At 36.3% G+C, this 24,926-nt stretch overlaps 1 protein-coding gene and 1 long non-coding RNA gene across 4 annotated transcripts in view; one reads left to right on the top strand and one right to left on the bottom strand.

Moving 5' to 3' along the window:
• The window catches only part of LOC141375314 (uncharacterized), a 76,773-nt gene extending 53,109 nt beyond the window's left edge, over nt 1-23,664 (top strand). The window contains exons 2-3 of the long non-coding RNA XR_015495409.1: nt 21,575-23,112; nt 23,267-23,664. This is a non-coding gene — a long non-coding RNA (uncharacterized LOC141375314). The remainder of the gene's footprint in view (nt 1-21,574; nt 23,113-23,266) is intronic.
• syt7b (synaptotagmin VIIb) overlaps nt 1-24,926 on the bottom strand; it is a 291,633-nt gene that overhangs the window by 66,425 nt on the left and 200,282 nt on the right. For all 3 annotated transcript variants that reach the window (XM_087258665.1, XM_087258666.1, NM_001245957.1), the window contains 1 exon segment: nt 12,209-12,328. In XM_087258665.1, coding sequence (XP_087114791.1) covers nt 12,209-12,328 — 120 coding nt within the window.

Raw genomic sequence — 24,926 nt, 5'->3', positions numbered from 1 at the left:
AACTGTAGTGAGTTTATTCATCTGCTGTGGGCGGAGTAACACAGAAGGTTTAAGAGCCTGTATGAGTGCGGATATTATGGAAATCAGAATCGAGAAACAGACAGAACTGTTGCATAAAAACAAATACTAACAACCTGCGTTTGTCGTTATCATGACAGCATCAAGACAACATTACTTGTCATAAATCTTTCATAAACATGATTGAGGCCATGAGACCATTATAACTGTGTCACGAATATTTTTCTGATCACTTTTTTTCAGTGGAATAAACTATTTTTTGGAGTGGATTAACTTTGGGTACAGATTCATTGTCCAATTTAATACCAAGTATGCGCGCTAGCGAAAAAAACAGTATAATTTTTGATGTCATGTGAACTTTAAAGGCGTGTGTTGATTTGTGGTCTAGTGTTGGGTGCTGATGTGGATGGCTGTGACCCTGCTGGTGCTCCAGTGTCAGTGGCTGTGATTGAAGGCAGTTATTAGTGGATCGAGGACCGTCTCCATGTCGAGTTCTGCAGACGGAGCCCGAGGCCCAGGCTGAGCTTTGATCACAGGCTGATGCTTTGACAGGCTCCCTACCCAAATACACACACACACACACACACATCTTCTATTGCACAGCACTGGTGCTCGATTGCCAGCCTACATTGAAGATTTCTAACAGAGCACACTTGCTTGTTTATTTATTTATTTGGAAGAGAGTTCAAGAGGAAGACAGACTATTTTTATTGCATGGCAGTGCTGGTAGATTGCAAAACAACAATTAATATATTTTACAGAGCTTGATTTCTTTCTTTTGTTTACACTCTGTTAAGTGCATTAGCTATGATAATTAGTTCAAATGCATTTTTTATTATTCTTAGCTAATGCTAATGTAATATTTACTTATGCATTGTCTGTCGATATTCTTTACTGGACATGGCTTGACATTAACTATTTATATACAGTTGTGTTCTAACAGATTTATAGCTTATTGTAAGTGAATGCTAGGTAATGCATTTTCTAACCAACACAGCTTTATCTAAGTCATTCATTTTCCTTATCAGGCCCCGTTTACACTAATACGTTTTAGTTTTAAAACGGTGTTTTAGAATGAAAATGATTCACATCCACACTGGCGTTTCATCTAGCGTTTCTGAAAAGATCTCCGACCCACACTATACCGCAGAAAATGCACATCACGTGACCACACACACATGCACACTCTGGCATGCGCTTCAGCCGGTGCACGTGTCTGAGATCCAGGCAGTCAGCGGGTGCTTTGAGCACCACCCCAGATAAGAGCAGCGCAGGTCGGACAGTTCATCGAGGACCTACCACTGGATTTCATCTCACTATTGCTAAACGTGATATTTATTTATCTAGCCTCTATCTAACGACACATTGGTCTTTTGAATCTATTACTTGTTTTCAGCTAACATGTTTTGGCTAAGCGCAAAGGTAAGGTAATGTAACCATGCTTGGCATGAGCCGGTGTAAGATTCTGACAGTATGATGACCTTGGATAAAAATATAACGGTTTCACGATTTTGTGGTTACTGCTCTAAAATAACTTCTTTTAATATGCCTGGGTTTTTCTCTTTTAAACACAATACATTTTATTTTGAGAAGCTTTAAAATATTTTGGAGCAGTAAACATGTCAGACTAAATAATTCAAAACAATCATTGACTTCTGCTGTCTTCATTAGTTCCAAAAACACAGATTTCTTTACAATTTAAAATGGCATCTTTGAATATATTTTCTGCTGGAGATTCTGTTGTCCTAAAAAATGTAAATAAAAAAATCATACACATTCCTTAGGAACGGTAAAGCAGAAAATGTTGACGGTTTTAAAACCTTGAATTCTCTAAAACACAGGTGTCAAACTCTGTTCCAAAAGGGCCGCAGCTCTGCACAGTTTAGTTCCAATTAAATTTAATTAGTTCCTAATTAAACACACCTGATCAAACTAATTGAGTCCTTCAGGCTTGTTTGAAACCTACAGGTAAGTGTGTTGGAGCAGGGTTGGAACTAAACTGTGCAGGGCTTCGGCCCTCCAGGAATTGAGTTTGACACCCCTGCTCTAAAGCTTTACCTTGGAGATAGTTATCGTCCCATGCCTAAACCACCCACGCTGACTCTGCTTATTTGACAAACGGCTTGCCTATATTGTATAAACTTATTGTACGTTATACTTTTATAATGGCAACTATTGATTATTAAAACTAGCAAAGGAAAGGGTATGCTCCATATTTTTAGAAGAAAATGAAAGGAGGCAGTAATGTTTTAGGCTCCGTTTTGTTATAAATATGCATGCAGTGAAGATGACGGTCATTAAAACATGACACTTCAACATTTTTAGTGTCTGTAAAGTTAAAGGTGCAGTAGGTGATTGTCTTCAGAAACATTTTTGTTGTGCTGGTTGAAAGTTTCTTCACACTCCAATAGTAATGATTAAAGTAAATTATCTAAATGTGTTTATTTGTATTTTTATATTCTGGATGAAGCATAAATCTAAAAAATGTTCATCCAATTAAATATTGTTGGGCTGACATCTTCCATAATTCTGATAAGTAGCTCAAACAGTCTTTCAGCAAATGTAGATTTGGACTTCTGCGCATTCACACAGATTTGCGTGTGGCATGAGCGCCGACAATCACAGACGTAGTGATATCAAATACTGAATTGAAACTTTTAAAAATCCTGAATGAACATTGGAGTTACTTTTGCACGCAACACCATGGCTGAAGTATTACTGTTAAACAGGTAATGTTCCTTTTAAAGCTATTTTAGTCAGGCCAAGCTTATGTTAGATTGTGTTGTGTTATGAATGGCGTATATGCACAGACGTGTTGTTCAGCCACTGAAATCTCCCGGCGAAAGATTGATGTGACTATTTTCAGTTTCATAAAGGACCTTTGACAGCATCCATAATGTAGATTTTTATTTAGTTTAAATACAAATCATCAGTAAATAACGCTATTCCGCTTAGACTGCTTTACTGAGCTGATGTTGCTTTTATATTCACATTGGTTCATTTCTGAACAATGACAGCCTTCCTATACTGTTAACCATGCTACTCTGAATATTCGCTCTGAAATAGCATGCAAGTATGGCTTAGTAATAAATGTAACTCCTGCATGACGCCAGCCAAACATTAACTGTTACATTTCTAACTGGCAAATGACATGAACTAGTGGGTTGTCTGCTATTGTGATGCGGTGCACGCATTCGTAATTTCATGAGGTGTGGCTTTGAATCACAGTTCCTCCCCACCGTCCAAAGATAATTAAGTGGTTAGCATTTTGGCAGATCACCTACTGCACCTTTAAGTTCGAAATGAAAATAGCAAGCTCCCTATATCATGTTTTCATTTTCTTGTTAAGAAAGTAAAACAACATAGCCTGGGTGATGCAAATGAGGTTATAAAGTACACTGTTCCCTTTGAAGATTTACTCGCTGTGTCCTCGGGAGTTTGTTTTCCATATCAAATATGCAAAGTCTGAACTTACAAGGAGAGGATGCAAGACTGAATTTTGTGCACTAGCCTAATATTGAGGTAAAAGCCCGAATCAGATAGGTGAATGTCTGCAGCCCCTCCTCCGTTTTAAGATGTCTCCTTTTTTCCCCTATCCACACTGACACAGAGCAGCAGCGTTTTAAAACCAAAATGGCCTCTTCAGCGTTTACAAAACGCTGCATTTTTGGCGTTCAAAAACTTTGGAGTAGTGTGGACAGAAGGTGTAACTGTAGCCAAACATTTGCATTTTAAAACTAAAATGCAAAAGTGTAAACTGGGCCTAAGTCTCTATTTAGGAGGTTGCCACAGTGGAATGATCTGCCAACTATTCCAGGATATGTTGTACGCAGTGGATGCCCTTCCAGCCGCAACCCAGTACTGGAAAACACCCATACACACTCATTCACACATATACATTACAGTTAATTTAGTTTAGTTAATTGTAGCGCATGTCTTTAGACTGTGGGGGAAACCGGAGCACCCAGAGGAAACCCACACCAACACAGGGAGAACAAGAAAACTCCACACAGATATGACAACTGGTTCAGCCGGGACTCGAACCAGTGACCTTCTTGCGGTGAGGCGACAGTGCTAACCACTGAGACACTATGCAGTGTTAAAATCAGCATATAAGGATTTATTTCAGACAGGATGTTGTTTAAGTAGACAGTATGAAACAGCTCTGTTTGTCTGAGCGCAGCTTTTACTCAAGATCCAAATCCCCAGAGAGACCGTCAGCGCACTCATCATCATCACTCTTGATGCTGATTGGCCACAGAGCTCAGAGTGGGTGTGTCCTCTTGGGTTTCCTACAGGAGTTTAATACGTCAACATAAAGCAGAAGGACAGGCTGTCGAGAAAGCAAACTTCCTTCCAGGATAAATGACTCTGCCTGTTAATAGGTTTGTGGAAAACAATAGCTGAGGGCGCTCGCGGCGCACACACACACACACACACACGCACACACACACACACACACACACACACACACACACACACACACACACACACACACACACACACACACAGAGATGGAGATCGTCGACCCTTTCAAACACTCACTGATTTTTGCAGGACAACATTATATTTGCTGAGGAGCAGAACTAAACGCATGATTTGTCAGTGTGAGGTATTCTGCTATCAGTGAATCGTTGGTGCAGCACAGTTCCATGTAGTCTTGAGATATATTTCAATCTATTTTGAAACAACTCCTCTACTTTAAAATCTGATTTAGGGTATTTTTGCAAGGTATGCTTCCAAATTTGCAATAAACTGCAATTAACATGCAATAATCGTGCAATAAATAAATTATTTAGTTTTGTTTATTATATCTATCTACTGTTCATACAACAAAACAAACAAAAAAGCTGTTATATCTTTTTGCATAAAATCTCAGGTGGCTTTGCATTGAAAATAGACATCAAAACTTAAGAAAAAATATTTGTCAAAATACAAAATTGAAAAACTGTAGATGTAGTGTGTTTACACGTGCTGCCTGGTACATTTATTTTATGTAAAATGAATTCATTTATTAACTAATTTATTAATTTAGTAATATGACTTTCGGGTGATTTATATATTTAAATTTGTCAAAATTATTAGCTCCCCTTTCATTTTTTTTCTTTATTTAATATTTTCTAAATTATGTTTAACAGAGCAAATACATTTTCAGAGTTTGTCTGATAATAATATTTCTTCTAGAGAAAGTCTAATTTAAATTTTTTTCTGCTGGAATAAAAGCAGTTTTTAATTTTTTAAACACCATTTTAAGGACAAAGTTATTAGCCCCTTTAAGCATTTTTTTTGATAGTCTACAGAACAAACCATCATTATTCAATAACTTGCATAATTACCCTAACCTGCCTAGTTAACCTTATTAACCTAGTTAAGCTTTTAAATGTCACTTTAAGCTGTATAGAAGTGTCTTGAAAAATATCTAGTCAAATATCATTTACTGTCATCATGACAAAGATAAATCAGTTATTGGAAATGAGTTATTAAATTAAAAATTCTATTATGTTTAGAAATGTGTTGAAAACATCTTCTATCCGTTAAAAAGAAATTTGAGAAAAAAAGTAAACGGGGGTCTAATAATTCTGACTTCAACTCTATATGAAATAATAGTTATATTTTAATTATTACTTTTTTATTTTTTAATATAGTAGTAGTAGACTCACTATTTATTTTAATATATAATTCATGCTATTAACAAACTAACCAAACCATTAAATAAAACTTTCAGCTCAATAAACTACCAATAGGGTAGATGCCGAGCTAGTGTTTTCCCATATTGCTAAACTTCTGGTGACCTGTAATTGTGAATTTTTTTCTAATTTTTACGGTTCCTTTTACAGCATCAATGTTGTAATGTAATTAAAATACATAAGTTAAATAAACTTAGGCTTTCATTTAGTTGCTCAAGTGTAAAACAAGACAAAAATCTGTTTACTCGCACACGCCCTTCAGAATCGGCAGGTTAGCGCAGAAGCTCCATTGAATATACTGGGGGTAAAATAAATGCTCATATTATAAAGACATGGCGGGGAAAAATGTAATTTACTGCAGTGCTTCTTGTACAATCTGAGACTCACTTTATATCGGATATCACTCAGGCAGTGGAGATCGCTGATATTTAAAGAAAACTGACCTAAAATGCACCAATTTTTGCATTGGCATATAGTTGACCGGAAGCACTTAAACCAGGTTACTGGCAAATTAAAAGTCCTATTAGCATGCTTCGGCATATACCCTATTAGCCACTTTTTAATAGTTAGTAAAGTAGAAGTTGAGCTTAAATGTTGGGTAGGATTAGGGATGTAGAATAAGGTCATACGTCTAATACTGCTAATAAACAGTTCATATCTTTAAAATAAGCTAGTAATAAGCCAGTAGTAAATTGTGTGGATTGTTACTTAAACTAACGTGTTACCATACTAACTACAACCCCAAATCAGAAATAGTTGGAACAGTATGGAAAGCACAAATAAAAATGAAGATGAATGCCACAATACTGTATGTAGTTACATCCACAAATGGCAGTTGAGTTACAGTTACAGAAAAACTGTAATGTGCTAAAAGGTTGACAGTGGCTCGGAAGCATTTTGGATGGACCATTACAAGTTAAAATGTGTACTGTGGTCAAATGAATCAGTATTTCAGGTATTCATTCATTCATTCATTCATTTTCTTGTTGGCTTAGTCCCTTTATTAATCCAGGGTCGCCACAGCGGAATGAACCACCAACTTATCCAGCAAGTTTTTACGCAGCGGATGTCTTTCCAGCTTCAACCCATCTCCGGAAAACCTGGAGGAAACCCACGCAAACGCAGGGAGAACATGCAAACTCCACACAGAAACGCCAACTGAGCCGAGGCTCGAACCAGCGACCCAGCGAACTTCTCTCTGTGAGGCGAACGTGCTACCCACTGTGCCACTGCGTCGCCTATTTCAGGTATTGTTCGTGAAAATTAGACGCAGATGCGTAGTTCATTCTACACATTCTACACACATTGCAAACTTCTGGCTGTGAAGAAAGAAGATACAGGTACTTGACTGGCCTATCTGCAGTCCTGAATTGTCTACAATAAAGAATCTGTGGCGGATTTTGAAGAGCAAAAAGCGACAATGAAAACCCTGTACTGCTGCTTAAGACACAACTTAAGGCTTGTTTGCAGTACAAAATTACACCTGAAACTCTTCAATCCCTAAACATGTTAAGTGTTGTGAAAATTTATGGCAACATTACAAATTGGAAAAATGCTTTACTGCACCAACTTTTTTTGAAATTTGTTGCAAGAGCCAAAATCAGAATATGTGTTTATTTAGAATAAACTGTCTTCAATGAAGGGGCGAAGCAGTGGCGCAGTAGGTAGTGCTGTCGCCTCACAGCAAGAAGGTGGCTGGTTCGATCCTCAGTTGGCAATTCTGTGAGGAGTTTGCATGTTCTCCCTGGGTTCGCGTGGGTTTCCCGGGGTTCGCGTAGGTTTCCTCCGGTTTCCGGTTTCCTCCGGTTTCCGGTTTCCTCCGTTTTCCCCCACAGTCCAAAGACATGCTGCAGGTGAATTGTTTAGGCTAAATTGTCCGTAGTGTATGAGTGTGTGAGGTTGACAGGCTGGCCGGAATGTGTAAAAAGGTCGTTATCATATGGACTAAATGGAGGACTTGTTCCAAAGAGCCGACCCCGCAACCATACGGGTCTAAGGCCAAAGAAGAAGAAGAAGACACTGTCTTCAATGAAATACAAGTCAGAGTAAATTTAGAAAACACTTCTTCTCTGTAGTATTTCTCACAAACGCTACGTCAGATCTGCTTCCTTTATGTCTGTCACTGTGCTGTTTATCTGATGCAGTCGAGGCAGAGATTGGGGCACACTCTGACAGGCACGTGGGAACGGTGGGTGGGGAGAACCAGCATTAAAGGCACAGGCCTTTATAAGGTGCTCAGAGCTAATTATTATAAGCTCTAAAATCTATAATAAATTATCTGATGGGTGTTTTGAGCTGAAACTTTACCGACACATTTTAGATACACAAAACGCATATATTAAATCTTAAAAAAAAGGGTACAATAGGTGGCCCTTAGATTTGACTTCTTATGGAAATGACAATGTAAACAATGAGCTCACGTGTGCAGGTTTAGCCCTGATCACAGCAGATTGTGTGAATGGCCGTGGTTTGAGCAGACGGGATGGAGATGATTATAAATTGGGAGCAGATGGACACGGAGTAAGAGTCCTGACCGGATGTGTAGTGAAACTTGCTGGAGTGGGATGAAAACACACACACAGACCTTCAACACACTCCAGTTTAACTAGTCTGATGTGGAGAGACGCTGAACTCAGAGTGAGTCTGATTAGAAAATGCTGTGTGTGTGTGTGTGTGTGTGTGTGTGCGTGTGTTAGTGTGTGTGTGTGTGTGTGGGCTGATGTGTGTTTAGGGAGCCGAGACTTCATCTCCAGGCAGTTTGTGCAAGTGTCTGTGTATAAATGTGTGTGTGATGCTTGTTTGTGTGTGTGTGTGTGTGTGTGTGTGTGTGTGATGCCTGTTTGTGTGTTTGTGCATATGTGTGTGCGTGTGTGAGTTTGTGTAGGCTGATGCGTAGTTAAAGAGTGAAGACAGGCAGTTTGTTTGTGTGTGTGTGTGTGTGCCAGTGTATAAGTGCGTGACGCAAAGCTTGTTTGTAATTGTATGGGTACCTGTGTGTGATGCTAGTTTGTGTATATGTGTGTGTGTGTGTGTGTTTGTGTGCGTGACTGCATCAGTGTCTGTGTGTGATGCTTTTGTGTGTGTGTGTGTGTGTGAGTGTATGTGTGCGTGCATGACTGCATCAATGTCTGTGTGTGATGCTTTTGTGTGTGTGTGTGTGTGTGTGTGTGCACCAGTGTCTGTGTATAATGTGCTGGCTATGTATATGTGTGTGTATGTGTACTCTATGTGTATGTATGTATGTGTGTGTGTGTGTGCATGACTGCATCAGTATCTGTGTGTGAGTGTGTGTGATGCTTTTGTGTGTTAGATGCTTGTATGTGTACTGTATGTACGTACGTACGTGCACCGGATTTTTGTGTATATATGTGTGTGATGCATGTGTGTGTATGTGTGCGCCGGTGCCTGTGTATAAATGTGTGTGTGATGCATGTGTGTGTATGTGTGCGCTGGGGCCTGTGCATAAATTTGTGTGTGATGCTTGTTTGTGTATGTGTGTGTGCACATGAAATGTGTTTGAGTGTGCGTGCCGGTATCTGTGTATAAATGTGTGTGATGTACAATATGTGTGCGTGTGAATGTATGTGTGTATGTGTGTGTGTGTGTGTGTGTGTGTGTGTGTGTGTGTGTTTTTGCAATGCTTGTATTTGTATGTGTGTTGTGTACGTCTGTATATTGTGCGTACATGTTTGTCTGTATGTGATGCTTGTGTGTGTGGGTGTGTGTGTGTGTGATGCTTGTGTGTATGTGATGCAATGTTTGCGTGTGTATCATTGTGTATGCATGTGTTTGAGATACTTGTGTGTGCATGTGTATGTTTGTGTATTTGTGCATGTCACTGTGTGTGTGAGAGAGATACAATACTTGTGTGTTGCTTGTGTGTGTGTGATAGTGGAGGGTGTATTTTTAGTCAGTACTTTTTTTTTTTACAGTATTTTTAGAGTCTCTTATAATCAGCAAACTCCCACTGTGATCCTGACACCTTGCTGAAACACTGATCACGCGCACACACACACACACACGCACGCATGCACGCACGCACGCACGCACACACGCACGCACACACACACACACACACACACACACACACACACACACACACACACACACACAACACACACACACACACACACACACACACACACACACACACACACACACACACACACACACACACACACACACACACACACACACACACACAGAAACTACCAAAGGGATGTGAGATGATAGTGCAAAAACTCCAAAATGCCACACCAAATGAGCCTGATAAGATCGCAAGAACAAACAAACCTGCACAAAAAAGATTCATGAATAATAATAACAACATTAGCATTAGCGTGCCTACTTTTTTTTTAGCATTCCCACACAGAGAACGCACATCTGCTGCTTATTTCCTCATTGGGTAAATGTCGACACTTGCCTAAAGTCAAATGATGTGAGGAGAGGCTTTAAACTGGCCGATACTATTGACATTGTGATTGATCAACAGCTTAAGACACACAAGGACAGTCATTGATTCTGTCAGGAGTTTGAGTGGGTTGAGGACTTGATTAGCAAAAACACAGCTCACACTTTAACTGTTTACTGTTGAAGGGAAGCTGTCGTGGAAAAGACACTTTTAGAAGATGTTTGAACAGGGATATATTGTTACCCTTGACCTAAAAAACAGTCACTGGTGTCCTTTTTTGGAAATTGAGATTTACACATTGCTGGACAGCTGATTAAATAAGCTTACTAACTAAAAATCCTGACTTAATAACTCAAAGTTTTGACTTGCAGACTGAAACTTCTGACTTAATTCAAAATTCTGGCTGGTTGTTACAGACTCAAAATTCTAAATTATTAATTTCAAAATTCTGACTTACAGTACTAACTCAAAATCTTGGCTTACTGATTCAAAATTCTGGCTTACTGACTAAAATTCTGACTTATTTAAAAGAAATTCTGACTAACTCAGAATTCTGACTTATTAAAAATTCTTTCTTACTAACTCAAAATTCTAGCTTACTCAGAATTCGGACTTACCAATTGATAATTCTGGCTTACTGGCTCAAAATTCTGACTTACTAACTCAAAGTCCATGCTTACTGATTCAAAAGTCTGGCTTACCAATTCATAATTCTGGCTCACTTACTCAAAATTCGAACTTACAAACTGAAAATTCTGGCTTACTGATTCAAAATTCTCTTACTGTCTCAAAATTCTGGCGTACTAACTTAACATTCAGACTTACCAACTCAAAACTCTTGTTTACTTACTCAAAATTCTGACTTTATAAAATTTCTCTTTTATAAACTCAAAATTCTGACTTACTAAATTACAATTCTGACTTACTGACAAAATTATGGCTTACTAATTCAAAATTTTGGCTTATTAAAAATAATCTTTTACTAACTTAAAATTCTGTCTTACTGACTACAAAATTCGGACCAACCTAATTCACAATTCTGGCTCACTAGCTCAAAATTCTGACTTATTAATTCACAATTCTGTCTCACTAGCTCAAAATTCTGACTTATTAATTCACAATTCTGTCTCACTAGCTCAAAATTCAGAATTATTAATTCACAATTCTGTCTCACTAGCTCAAAATTCTGATTAGCTCAAAATTTTGACTTCCTCATAACTGTGATGAGCAAACAGAATTTTCTGAAATTAACAGTTCTGGCTTACTAACTCAAAATTCTGACTTACTCCATATTTTGTCACACCAACTGAAAATTCTGGCAACTAACAGAAAAATCTTACTGACTCAAAATTCTTATTTACTGCCAAAACCGACAGAATATGACAAATTGATATTTTCCAGGCAACAATTCTGGCGCACTAACTCAACACTCTGACTTCTAACATTAAAATCAGACTTTAAAAACAATATGAAAAATTCACTTTTATAAGGCACTGAAACAAAGAGATATGGACGAATATTCTGCCAAATCAGAAAAGAATCAATTTTCACAGCAAAAAAACAAAACAAAAAACATTTTACTAAAAGGTCTTTTATGTACAAAAAAGTATTAAGCTGTCATTCAAATATCAGAAGGCATTAAGTAGATTGTGCACAACAAACTTTTGATCATGTGGATTATTTAGAAACATATAAAGAATTATATATAGCCTTTACATATTTCAATGTCCATCTATAGAGAAATGGATTTTATTTTCTCAGATAATAGAATCTATCACAACGGGAAACAGTCAAAAAACAACAAACTTCATGGAAACATTGCATTGGAAATAATATAATAATAAAATAAAATACAATGAAAAAATGAATTAACTAATTAACCAATAAAACAAAACAAAACTAACTAACTAACAAAAAATAATAATAAATAAGTAATGATAAAAATAAAAAATTAAATTAAATAAAATTCTCTGAGTCTGAACTCCTGCCCAGGAGAGGATGTAATCAATATTTCCAGCCAGAATCATGTATATACCAGCATGTTTTACCAGCTCTATACGGAAATGAATGGGTCTGATAAACCAGGCGTTACCGTTTGTCGGTGGGAGGTGTTTCTGTGTCCGCTGGTGCCTCCTGTAGGTCTGGAAGGTTGGCGAAGTCATCTTGTTCTGCAAGTCCGATGGCGAGAGACAAAACCACCATCTTCCCCTCTCTAACAAAAGCACACACAATCACACACAAGAGTTGAACACGCCATTAACTACACAAAAAAATATTTGTTTAAAAAAATATTTGTTGGAATTTATTGGATTCACAAAAAATTTTAGGTGTTTGAAAACAATTTATATGGGCTGAATTTAAGCAAACAAATTAAGTTAAACACTACTAAATTTAATTTGATTGTTTAAATTCAACATAAATTTGCAACAGTTTCATTTTTTTCAGTGTGGACAAGAAAAACTCATCACAATACACTGATAAAGTCCTGTGTGAAAGCTGAAGTTTAAAGAATGTTTTGAGTTTTGAAAATTAAAAAAAAAAAAAAAATGTTTGAAGATTTCATGACATGGACATCATTGCATAAATCATTTAAAAATAATAATATTTTTAAGGGTGACAATGTGGCTCAGTGGTTAGCATTGTCGCCTCACAGCAACAAGGTCACTGGTTCGAGTCCCGGCTGGGCCAGTTAGCATTTCTGTGTGGACTTCACATGTTCTCAATACGTTGGCGTAGGTTTCCCCCACAGTCGAAAGACATGCGGTACAGGTGAATTGAATAAACTAAATTGGTCGTAGTGTATATGTGTGAATGATGTGTATGGATGTTTCCCAGTGATAGGTTGCAGCTGGAAGGGCATCTGCTGTGTAAAACATATGCTGGATAAGTTGGCGGTTCATTCCACTATCAGGACTTGATGAAAAAAGGACTAGGCCACAGGAGAACGAATGAATAAATAATAATATCAGCTGATTTGATGAGGATTTGCTCTGGTGAAGGAATGGTCAGACTGGCACACACAAGACATTTTGCCTTTGGCTCTGAAAGGTTCAGTGCTGAGCAAGAGCGCATTAAACCCACACACACTCGTTTATCGATTACATGAGACTGAAACAACACCCTTACAAGGGCTGTAAATGGCCTTTACGAGAGGCTGAGCTCAGATTCACAGCAGGTCCTGAACATGACCATTCACTCCCCTTTCTGATTTGATCTGCGTTTCATCCAACACCGTGTGAAAAATGCTGCCGCTAAAGGTTCAATCCAAACATACAGTTGAAGTCAGAATTATTAGCCCTCCTGAATTATTAGCCCCCTGTATATTTATGTCTAATGAAAAGTAGACTTTTTTCAACACATTTCTAAACGTAATAGTTTTAATAACTCATTTATAATAACTAATTTACCTTTGTCATGATGACAGTGAATAATATTTTTCTAAATAGTTTTCAAGATACTAATATTCAGCTTAAAGTGACATTTAAAGACTTTGCCATACACGCACTTATTGCAACTCTCTATATTTTGGGCTGCCTAAGTCTCAGATTGCTCCCCTACAGTTTCTTACAGAGTACAGATTCGTAACTAAAAGCCCGAAATATGCACACATCACTCCTGTTCTGTGGTCTCTACATTGGCTACCGGTGAAAATCCGTACATGGTCTTGGCCCTCATTATTTATCCCAACTGATTGTTAACTACACTCCTCAAAGACACTTGCGTTCTGCTGATCAGTTTTTATAAATAGTTCCAAAGGCCCACCTCAAAAGTAGGGGCGAACGTGCTTTTGCCATAGCAGGTCCTCGCCTCTGAAACTCTCTGCCATTAGAGTTAAAAAAGGCTTCGTCGCTGCCTATTTTTAAGTCCAAATAAAAGACGCATTTATTTTCTAGGTCTTTTTGAAGCATAAGTCCTTCCCTTTCAGAAGGGGGGGGGGGGGGGGTGTTGGGAGTGGGAAGGGGGATCAAAACGGTCAAGTTCTCTATTGTGTTTAGTGTTGGTCAACTGTGGTAGCATCTTTTAATGAGGAAAAAATATTTTATTATTATTATTACTATTTTTTATTTTTATTTTTGCTCTATTATTGATCATTTTTCTATGTTCCTTCCTATTATGTGCTTATTGCTGTTTTTACTGTTTTATGCTCATATCATGTGTTTATTTTCTCTCTGTAAAGCACTTTGTGCAGCCCTGTGGCAGTTGGAAACGTGCTATATAAATGAATAGAACTTGAACTTGACTTAAGTGGGTTAACTAGGTTAATTAGTCAAGTTGGGTAATTAGGCAAGTTTTTTTTATTTTTATTAAAAACTACTTTTATTCTAGCTGAAATAAAACAAATAAGACTTTATCCAGAAAAAAAAATTATAGGAAAAACTATAAAATTATTATTATTTATAATTTTTTTTTAAATAATCCTTTGTTTGTTGCTACTTAAAATGTCATTGTACCTTGTGTTCTCAGTCTCTCCTCCAGTTCTATGTTACAGATTACCTTCAGTTACCTGCTTTTACTGTCAGTCACGAAATCACAGGTCATTTGAGACTCTTCCATCAATCCTGAAACATTTTGGACTGAAGAGTGTGATCGGCATGGCTATTGGAGCCGGTGCTTACATCCTCTCCTTGTTTTAGATTACCCTGCTATGGTGGAAGGCCTCTTGCTAATAAACATCAACCCATGTGCTGAAGGCTGGATGGACTGGGCTGCACATAAAATCTCTGGTTGTACTCATACCATGCCTGACACGATCATCTCTGTTTGGAAAGGTGGAAATCCAGCAGAACCATGACCTGTGACTTCGTGACTGAGAGTAAAAGCAGGTAACTGAAGGTAATCTGTAACATAGAACTGGAGGAGAGAGTGAGAACACAAGGTACTGTGACACAAAATTCCCCCCATATTTGTTTTATTATTATTTTAATACATTTTATTAGATATAAATATTATTTTAATACAACATATTTTTATGCTTTTGTTATAAAGCCAATTTATTAAAATAAAAAAATGCATTTACACTTTTTAAAATGTATAAATATTATTATTATTATTATTTAAAAATATATTTAGTCTAGTATATATTTTAAAATATTAAAAAATATATATTTTTATTAATACTTAGTCATTAAAAATCTTAATGGGAAGCCTCTCCCTCATCTTTAGTCCTCACCTCATCGTTTTTCCATTCACTTGTTATTGTGTGTTTAAATCAATAAAGGCAGCAGTGCTTCAGTCCACTAGAGTAAACCTGAGCTTCACAGCACAAATCTCTCTCTCGTCCCCTGAGCAGCGCACGCTTAATTGCCTGTCAGACAATCATCATATCAGAGAATTAGAGCTTACACACACTTACACAATCCTGCAGAGAGAGAGAGAGAGATTACTGACAGAGTGCTGGAGGATTAAAACACATGGAAACATCCTTCACCTCTGTTTACAGTATTTTAGGATGATAGTGAAAGCTTAAAAACTATTAGCCACAGGAGTTATGAAGCAATAATAATATATTTTTAAAAAGGTAAAATTACCATTCACTTTTATTCGGGTGTCTTATGTGTCTAGATTACAGCTCACGTTGGATATTACCGATTTAATTACAGTCAGCTTAATGTGTCCTGTTAAATGCTGAACATTTGTCAATAGTACTGATTGAGTTCCCTTTTGAATCAATTTGCATCAATATCGGATATAAATTTGACAAATTATAATAATAATAACAAAAAAAACATAAGAAACACTAAATAAAACCTTGCTTTTTGATGTACAAAGATCTTGCTTATAACAAAAATCAATAAATAATATTTATACAAATTTTTTTTGAAATGTGATGGCAGCTTAAAGACGCCTCTCAAATGGAGAATGAAGTCACATGCATTACTCAGGTGAGAGTTTTTCACAGGCTTCAACAGAGTGTAAAAATCTTGATGGTTCTGTGGGTCTCGTCTATCAAATCTGATCTTTAATTTGTATTTTCTATTGGATTCAAGTCAGGTGATTGGCTGGGCCATTCTACCGCTTTCTCTGAAAGCATTTGAGAGTTTCCTTGGCTGTGTTTTGCATCATTATCTTGCTGAAATGTCAACCCTAGTTTAATTTTCTTCCTCCTGCTAGATGTTAAACTGAAGCAGCTGATATTAATTTACATTGAGGAAGGGCAGAGAGTTGCTGAAAAACTACTGAGAGATTTCAGCTGCTGTCTGGGCTTTCACTGCCTTTCTACACCTCCCTTTCTTCATGTGTTCAATACTTTTTACTTATAACATCTAACTTCATTTGTAAACTAATTAGATTTGTTTTCTTAGCATATAATGAATTATTTGGTTGTTACCAACATTTGGTGAAAATTTCAGCTCAACAGCACCTTTAGAAACATGTTTTCTGAGTTCAATATTTATTTTCCCCACTACATTATTGTGCAATTAATCAAAAATTCGATTTCGATTTTGGCTTCTAATGATTATGAAAAAAAAAAAAAAACAGTAATCAAGATAAAACGAATACTGTATCATATCCCGCCCCCTTTCCAGTTGTACACATTTGTTGCTCTGCAAAACTCAGTTTCATGTGAAAATGGCTAAAAGCATGTGCTGTAATGTAACGTTTGCAGCACGAGATGCGCATCATTCATTGATGTACATTTGAGTCATTCTTGTTTATAAAAGTGCAAAAGAGCACATGCTGCTGTGTTTGTGCGCACACCGTCAGAGACGAGCAGAGCACACACATCTAAAGTCATCTTAATCAAAATCAAAAGACGCGTGAAAGAGAAACCATAAATTAGAACTGCACTGCTCTTAAAATGACAATATTCCTGCTGCCGACTTTTTTTTATCTTTAATCAAACAACAAAAGGACAAAACCCCTCACTGCTCTTGACTCAAGGACTTTTGTAGCAGTAATTAAATATTTTCTTACAGTGAAGATGCTTAAACCACAGTTTGTTTCATATTTTTATTCTATTGTATGTATTTCCCTTTCCTTATTTACTGGGAGGTAAACAACTGTATACAGTTGAAGTCAGAATTATTAGCCCTCCTGAATTATTAGCAACCCTTTACCCCGAATTTCTGTTTAATGGAAAGACATTTTTTTCAACACATTTCTAAACATAATAGATTTCATAAATTTCTAATCACTGATTTATTTTATCTTTGCTATGCTGACAGCACATAATATTTCACAAGATATTTTTCAAGATACTAGTATTCAGCTTAAAGTGATATTCAAAGGCTTACTTAGGGTAATTAATAATACTACTACTACTACTACTACTACTACTAATAATAATAATAATAATAATAATAATAAGTACCCTTACTTAGGGTAATTAACAATACTGACAATAATAATAATATTAATAATATTAATAATAATAATAATAATAATAATTAGGCAAGTCATAACGGTAGTTTCTTTTGCAGACAATCAAAAATATCTAGCTTAAGGGGCTAATGATTTTGACCTTAAAATATGTTATAAAATATTTAAACCTGATTTTATTCTAGCCGAAATAAAACAAATAAGACATTCTCCTGAATAAAAAATATTATCGGAAATAATTTTAAAAATTCCTTTCTGTTAAACATAATTTAGGAAATATTTAGAAATAAAACTAAAAGAATCACAGGAGGGCTAATAATTTTGACTTCAACTGATAATCGTTTTGAATAATCGTTATTACAATTATGACCAAAATAATTGTGATTATGATTTTATATATGTATATATACATATATGTATACATTTTGCAGCATTTTAGACTTGTTTATTTTTATTATTATGGATGTATTTGTTCAAAACTTGGGAATCATTAATATCTTCAACTTGTTTCAGTTGCCATGATAATATTTCTAAAAACAATATTACTTCTCAACTCAAAAACTCAAAATGCAAAAACTTTAAAAAACTCAAACAAACAGCGAGGTTAAAATGTCAGTCTGTCTGAGATGCAGACAGGTTAAGAACAACTTGTTCTCTTCTGTTCCCTCCATGCAAATGACAGAAACCCTAAACTAGAGTGAAAATGGCAGGTTTCTACGACTGAATGGGAATTCTACTCTCTTAGACACGCTGTGAAACGCCTCTCGCTCTACTTCATGACAGTTAATCATAGTAGTAATGATGATGAAGACAGCAGATCGATGTAGAGTTAATCCAACAGCACACTCACACTGACTTACAAACAACTGACACACACGTGCACACACAAAACACAACCACACACACACTCATGCATACACACACATGCACATTTAAACACGTGACAAGATCCACATGCTCATTCACACACAACAGCACACACTCATGCATGCACGCACACACACACACACACACACACACACACACACACACACACACACACACACACACACACACACACACACACACACACACACAAATGCACGCACGCACGCACACAAACACAATGAACTATAGAGATTGTAATTTGCTGAATGACCTCGCCACACACTCAAACACACACACACACAGAGCTGGAATTGTACACACTGCGAGTTCATAGAAAAGCTTCAGTTTCTTCTCTCCTCTTGTCTATCACTGAGTCTCTTTTCTATGTCAGGAAGGTATTCACACACAATGGCTTTCAGGAAAAATATCGGATAGTTGATTAAGCCTTTAGCCCTTAAGATCTCTAACTTTTAGTCTTGCATTGGATGAATTATTTTAATAATGCAGTGTTTACTTCACCACATTGGCAAATGGATTGTTGAGTTATTTCATAGTTTACTTCTCTGATGAGAGGGAATGGAAGAATGCTGCAACAAAGACACAAAATGTCATACCAAAACAAACAAACAACACAACACAACCGGGGCAGTCCATTTATTTGAACAAATGACTCTTATAAAGCAGTTCTGTTAATGAATAGCTCAAAAACGACAGTTTCAATTAGTTGAGCAAATTGATTGTTGAACCTAGTTGGAAACATCCAACTCACTCACTATAGCCCCTTTACACATACAGACCTTCTGTATGTGTGAGCAGGCCCTCTTTGAAAATATCGGTAAATTCGTTCTGGTAATTTTCCGGAAAGAGAAGTTGTAACATTATCAGTAATTTGCCGGAATGCTGCGGTATGTGAATGCAGAAGGAAAGATGCTGGAAAGAGCGTGTTTACGATTAGAACGCGCTGACGTGAGACGTCTGCTTACGCCAATCAGAACACACAGGCGCTTTCACACCCGCGCTGTTTATGAAAATAAAAGCCTTTGAATATTTTTCCAGACGCATTTAGCAGCTAGATGTTAGTCAGATAATGTATGCTCCTTCTTAATGCCAACTGTGTAAATAAATATTGATAAAATACTTATGATAAATTGCTGTTTGTTTACCTTCAAGCTTTGCTTCAGTTGCGTGACGCGTGTGCACATGATGCGAGTGCACCGTGTGAGCACCAGCACACACATATATTATGTACATCTCCACGTTGTTCACAATACTTATCCATCCACAGAATTTGTAATGTAGTCAAATGTGTAAACATCTAGCTGCGGTTCGTGCTTCTGCCTTTGGATGTCTCATAAAGCAGCTGCATGAATGCTAAAGCTATAAATAAAAGGGAAACCATCAACAAAAGGCCGACCCCTTCTATGTTTACAAGTATAAGCGCAGCTGTTAGAGCTCATTTCTGGTTAATAATGTCAGAATTTACCAGTATTTTGGATTGGATGTGTGACCGGTCTTTTCTGGAAAAATTCTAAAACGTCCTTGCCTGTGTGAACAGCGCCTTTTCAAATACACTGTTAGAGCCGGTCTGGAAATTATCTGCGTATTTATGCTATTGTCTGCATGTTAATATGATTTCAGTCCTGCCTTATACTAAAGGTAAAAAAAAAAAAAAAAAAAAAAAATATATATATATATATATATATATATATATATATATATATATATATATATATATATAGAATGGCGTTGCGGTGGTGCAGTAGGTAGTGCTGTCGCCTCACAACAAGAAGGTTGCTGGTTCGAGCCTCAGCTGGGTCAGTTGGCATTTCTGTGTGGAGTTTACATGTTCTCCCTGCGTTCGCGTGGGTTTCCTCCCTGTGCTCCGGTTTCGCCCAAAAGTCCAATGACATGTGGTACAGGTGAATAGGGTAAGCTAAATTGTGCAAAGAGTATGTGTGTGAATAAGTGTGTATCGATGTTTCCTGAGATGGGTTGCAGCTGAAAGGCCATGCGCTGCGTAAAACATGTGCTATATAAGTTAGTAGTTCATTGCGCTGTGGCAACCCCGTATTAATCAAGGGACTAAGCCAAAAAGAAAATAAATAAATATATGAAATGCATAGAGAGACATTGCTAGCGCTGGTGAAGATTGTGTGTGTTTACAGTGGTTTGACTGATGAATATGAATTTTTAGCTAAATTGTTAACAGTGCCAAACAGCATTTCCCATTTTTTACATGCTTGTTTACATCCTCACTACAACATACCGTTAATGCTAGAAACTGTGCTTGAAGTTGATCAGTTTTAACAAATAAAAATAGTTACAGGTTGTGGCTCACAATCCACAGCTTCTTCACTTGGAGCAGTTTTTAGCCGAATCCAACACTGAAATGGGAGAGATTCTGGAAGCTCTCCTTTGTCAAATGCAAGCTATATATTTTTAATAATTCTCTGAAACATAATTAAAATTAAACTGTAAGCACTTCTCTCTTAGTGTTGTGTCCTTTGGAAGCCCAAATACAGAAATAGAACATTTCTGTGGAAATAGCAGCATTTGGACGCCATTTAGCTTTCTCTGCTACATTGCTGGGCAGGGTGTGTGCACGAGGTGAATGCACGTAACCAGAAGCCCATGTGATCTCACTAACCTAGATTTATTTATTTTTTGTCCCCAAACTTCATTTGCTGTTTGGCATTGCTAAGCTAACTCTATAAAAGCTAATGTCTTCCATTGCGTTGAACTTTGAGCGTCTTACATTCAGAGATGCTGTTTATGTTCACACAGCCACATTACACATCAACTAAAAGTTAAAATATGATATTGCAGTGGATCACACCTTTAAAATATAATGTTTAGCTGACAAAAAAATAAGTCACCTACATCCTAAATGAACTGAAGATGAATAAATAAACATCAAATGTTCTTGTGAACTGCCCCTTTAAAGAGCTAAAAATACATTTAAATTGAATCACTAGTTATAGATTAGATTCCCGAACACCGAACCAACTCCATTAGCTTCGGTTGTTGTCTTTGAACTGCTAGTCAACTCAAACAAGGATAAACATTCGAAAGGATAAAAATTATCATACAGTATGTATTTGTTTTTATTGCAAACCACATCTTTTTCCCCCATTCTTACACATTCATCGACTATGTAAAGAGGTTTCCCTACTCTACGACACGGATTGAAAAAAACAAAAACGCTTAAAGATCAAGACAGACACAGATGAATAATCCTCTTCCTCGGGCTCTTCACCCCTGCTGTGTACAGGTGACAGGTGTAGAGCCATGAAGAAGACACTTAAACAGATGGGCAAACAGAGAGAGAGACGGGAGGGCGCAGAGAGAGATGGGACGCAATCAGGCGTGAGTAAGAGACTGAGCACGACAAGAAACAAAGAGACACAAGCAGGCAACAGAGCGAAAGAGAAGTCATGAATCAAGCATGGCCAGGAAAAGGACAGCACACAATCAGACAAGCTCTAAAGACACACACTGCAGTTGGTGGCTTCATTCACTGCTAGTTTATATTATCAAAAACTGAAGATTACAAATTACGTGAAGTAGATTGTAGAGATTTTAGAAAATGTTGATATTACATGATTATTCTGTACTTTTTAGAAAAAGAAGACCAAGAAATACTGTATATTTATTAAAGCATGCAATTTAGGTAAACTAACCAAATTACTTTTGGATTACTTTTAGATTACTTTTCACCTAACAAAGTTATCATGTAATTGTGAATATGGTTACACACTGATGAACATACAATGACAAATATAGTCATTTTTCCAAATTTTGCAGTTTAGGTAATCTAATCAGACTACTTTTGGATTACTTTTAGATTACTTTTCACCTAACATGTAATCTTGTAAATGTAAATATGGTTTTGCACTGATAGAAACAAAGAAAAATAAATATAGTCATTACTCCAAATTATGCAGTTTAGGTAATCTAATCAAACTTCTTTTGGATTACTTTTGGATTACTTTTCACCTAATGCCTCATTCACACTAGCGGTGACTTTGTAGCGGCTTAACACAGTTATCACGTGAACGTGAATATGGTTATGCACGGATAAAAATACAAAGAAAAATATAGTTGGTTTTACAAAGTATGCAGTTTAAGTAATCAAATCTAACTGCTTTTGGATTACTTTTAGATTACCTTTCAGCTAACATGGTAATGTAAATGTGAATATGGTTACGCACTGATAAATATACAAAGAAAATAAATATAGTTGATTTTCAAAATTATGCAGATTAGATAATCTAATCAGATTACTTTTGGATCACTTTTCACGTTATCACATAGAAGTGAATATTGTTACTTCCTGATAAAAATACAAAGAAAATTATAACAGAAGGCTTTGCAGATTACGCAGTTTAGGTAATCTAATAAGACTACTTTTGGATTGTTTTTAGATTAATTTTCACCAAACACGGTTATCAATGTAATTATATAGATAATCACTGATAAAAATATAAAGTAAAATAAATAAAGTAGCTTTTCCAGATTATGCAGTTTATTTAATCCAATCAGATTACTTTTGAATTACTTTCAGATTGCGTTTTGCATTATCACGTAAAAGTAAAAATGGTTACTCACTGATACGAATACAAGGAAAAATGATTACAGTTTTCCAGATTATACAGTTTATGTAATCTAATTAGATTACTTTTGGATTACTTTTAAATAACTTTTCACCTAACACAGTTATCATTGTTAATATAGATATGCACCGATAAAGATAATTAAAGAAAAATAATTTCACTAGTTTTTTCAAATCATTCAGTTTAGGTCAGGGATGTCAAACTCAATTCCCGGAGGGCCGCAGCCCTGCACAGTTTAGTTCCAACCCTGCTCCAACACACTTACCTATAGGTTTCAAACAAACCCTAAGTTTGATCAGGCATGTTTAATTAGGGTTGGAACTAAACTGTGCAGGGCTGCTGCCCTCCAGGAATTGAGTTTGACATCCCTGGTTTAGGTAAGCCAATCAGATTACTTTTGAATTACATTTAGATTACTTTTCATCTGACATGGTTATCAATGTGAATATGGATCCGCACTGATAAAAACAAAGAAAAACAGCAGATTTTCCCGATTTTGCGGTTTAGGCAATCTAATCAGACTACTTTTGGATTACTTTTTACCTAACATGGTTGTCAATGTGAATATGGTTACGCACTGATAAAAATACAAAGAAAAATAAATATAGTTGTTTTTCTAAATTATGCAGTTTACACAATCTAATCGGATTACTTTTGGATTAATTTAGATTATTTTTCACATAACATGGTTATAAGGTAATTGTGAATATGGGTATGCACTCATAAAAATGCAAAAAAAAAACAGAAATATAGTCAATTTTCCAAAGTAGCAGTTTTGGGTAATCTAATCAGACTATTTTTGGATTACTTTTAGATTATTTTCTACCTAATGCTTCATTCACACTAGCAGCGAGTTTGTAGCTGCCTGTTGCTCTGGGTGGCGACCTGCTTTAAACGTAGACCTGTGTAGGTCAATACTGCATAAATACAACCAGCCTCTGAGCAAGCTGAGAGAGGATCACGTGAGCCCTACAGGTGCTCACATCTTATTATCTTTTGGGATTGCCATTTCCAGTAAAAAAAAAAAAAAATTGTTGTTTTAATAGATGCAACTTTAAGGCAGAATTTGCCAGCGGTATGAATAATTTCAGTCTTGAATGTATGTATACTGTATATCGGGCAGTTTTTCTCTTCAACGTTGCACATTTAACATCCTTTAATGAATGGCAAACCTTTGCTTATCCCTTACAATCAAGTCAATACCAACCTTCTTCAAAATATCTTTTTTGTGTTAAACAGCAAAAAAAAAAAAAAAAACTCAAACTAGTTATGAACAAGTAAAGGGTGATTGGTGGTTAAATGAAAGGGTGATTTTCATTTTAGGGTGACCAATCTCTTTAAAAATAATGATAAACCTGAGGTATTCTCTATATCTTTTCTGGTTTAAATCAGTCTTTTCAGCAGCGTAAACACAACTGGATGCAGTGATGTGAGGGTATCCTTCACATGAATATTACAAGGATTGACTAAAGGGCAAAAACATCAGATACATTAAGAATTCAGTTACCATGGAAGAAAAAAATAAAGTGACTAGATGTGGCAACCCTGCAGTTCATCAGAAAGACACAAAGATTAGAGAAAACAAGAGTAGAGATGGTAAACTTAAACACAGATAGCATGGAAAGGTAAAAAAAACTGTTTGTATTGAAGGCCAACTGAGAAATTCACTGCTATCTAAAAATGAATACAGTTTTTCTTATTTATATTATTGCTGCATTTGTTAACGTTTTCATTAAATTCAGAGTCCGACAAACTCCAAAAGATTCAAACACTTTTAAGTTAAAGCATTTAACAATAAAAAAAAAACTAAGTCAATAAAACTTATCCAGCACATGTTTTACACAGCAGATGCATGTTTCCAGCTGCAACCCAGTACTGGGAAGCACCCATACACACTCATTCACACATATACATGCATTAATGAGCGCACTTTAGCATTACAGAATAAGATCAACATAATTGTAGTTCCATTTGACACCAATAGGTTGTGGTGTGGTAGGTAAAAAATAA

Source organism: Danio rerio, chromosome 7 (assembly GCF_052040795.2).
Source record: "Danio rerio strain M-AB ecotype USA chromosome 7, GRCz13ab, whole genome shotgun sequence".
NCBI classification, from domain to species: Eukaryota; Metazoa; Chordata; class Actinopteri; order Cypriniformes; family Danionidae; genus Danio; species Danio rerio.
This window is presented reverse-complemented; position numbering and strand designations above follow the sequence as displayed.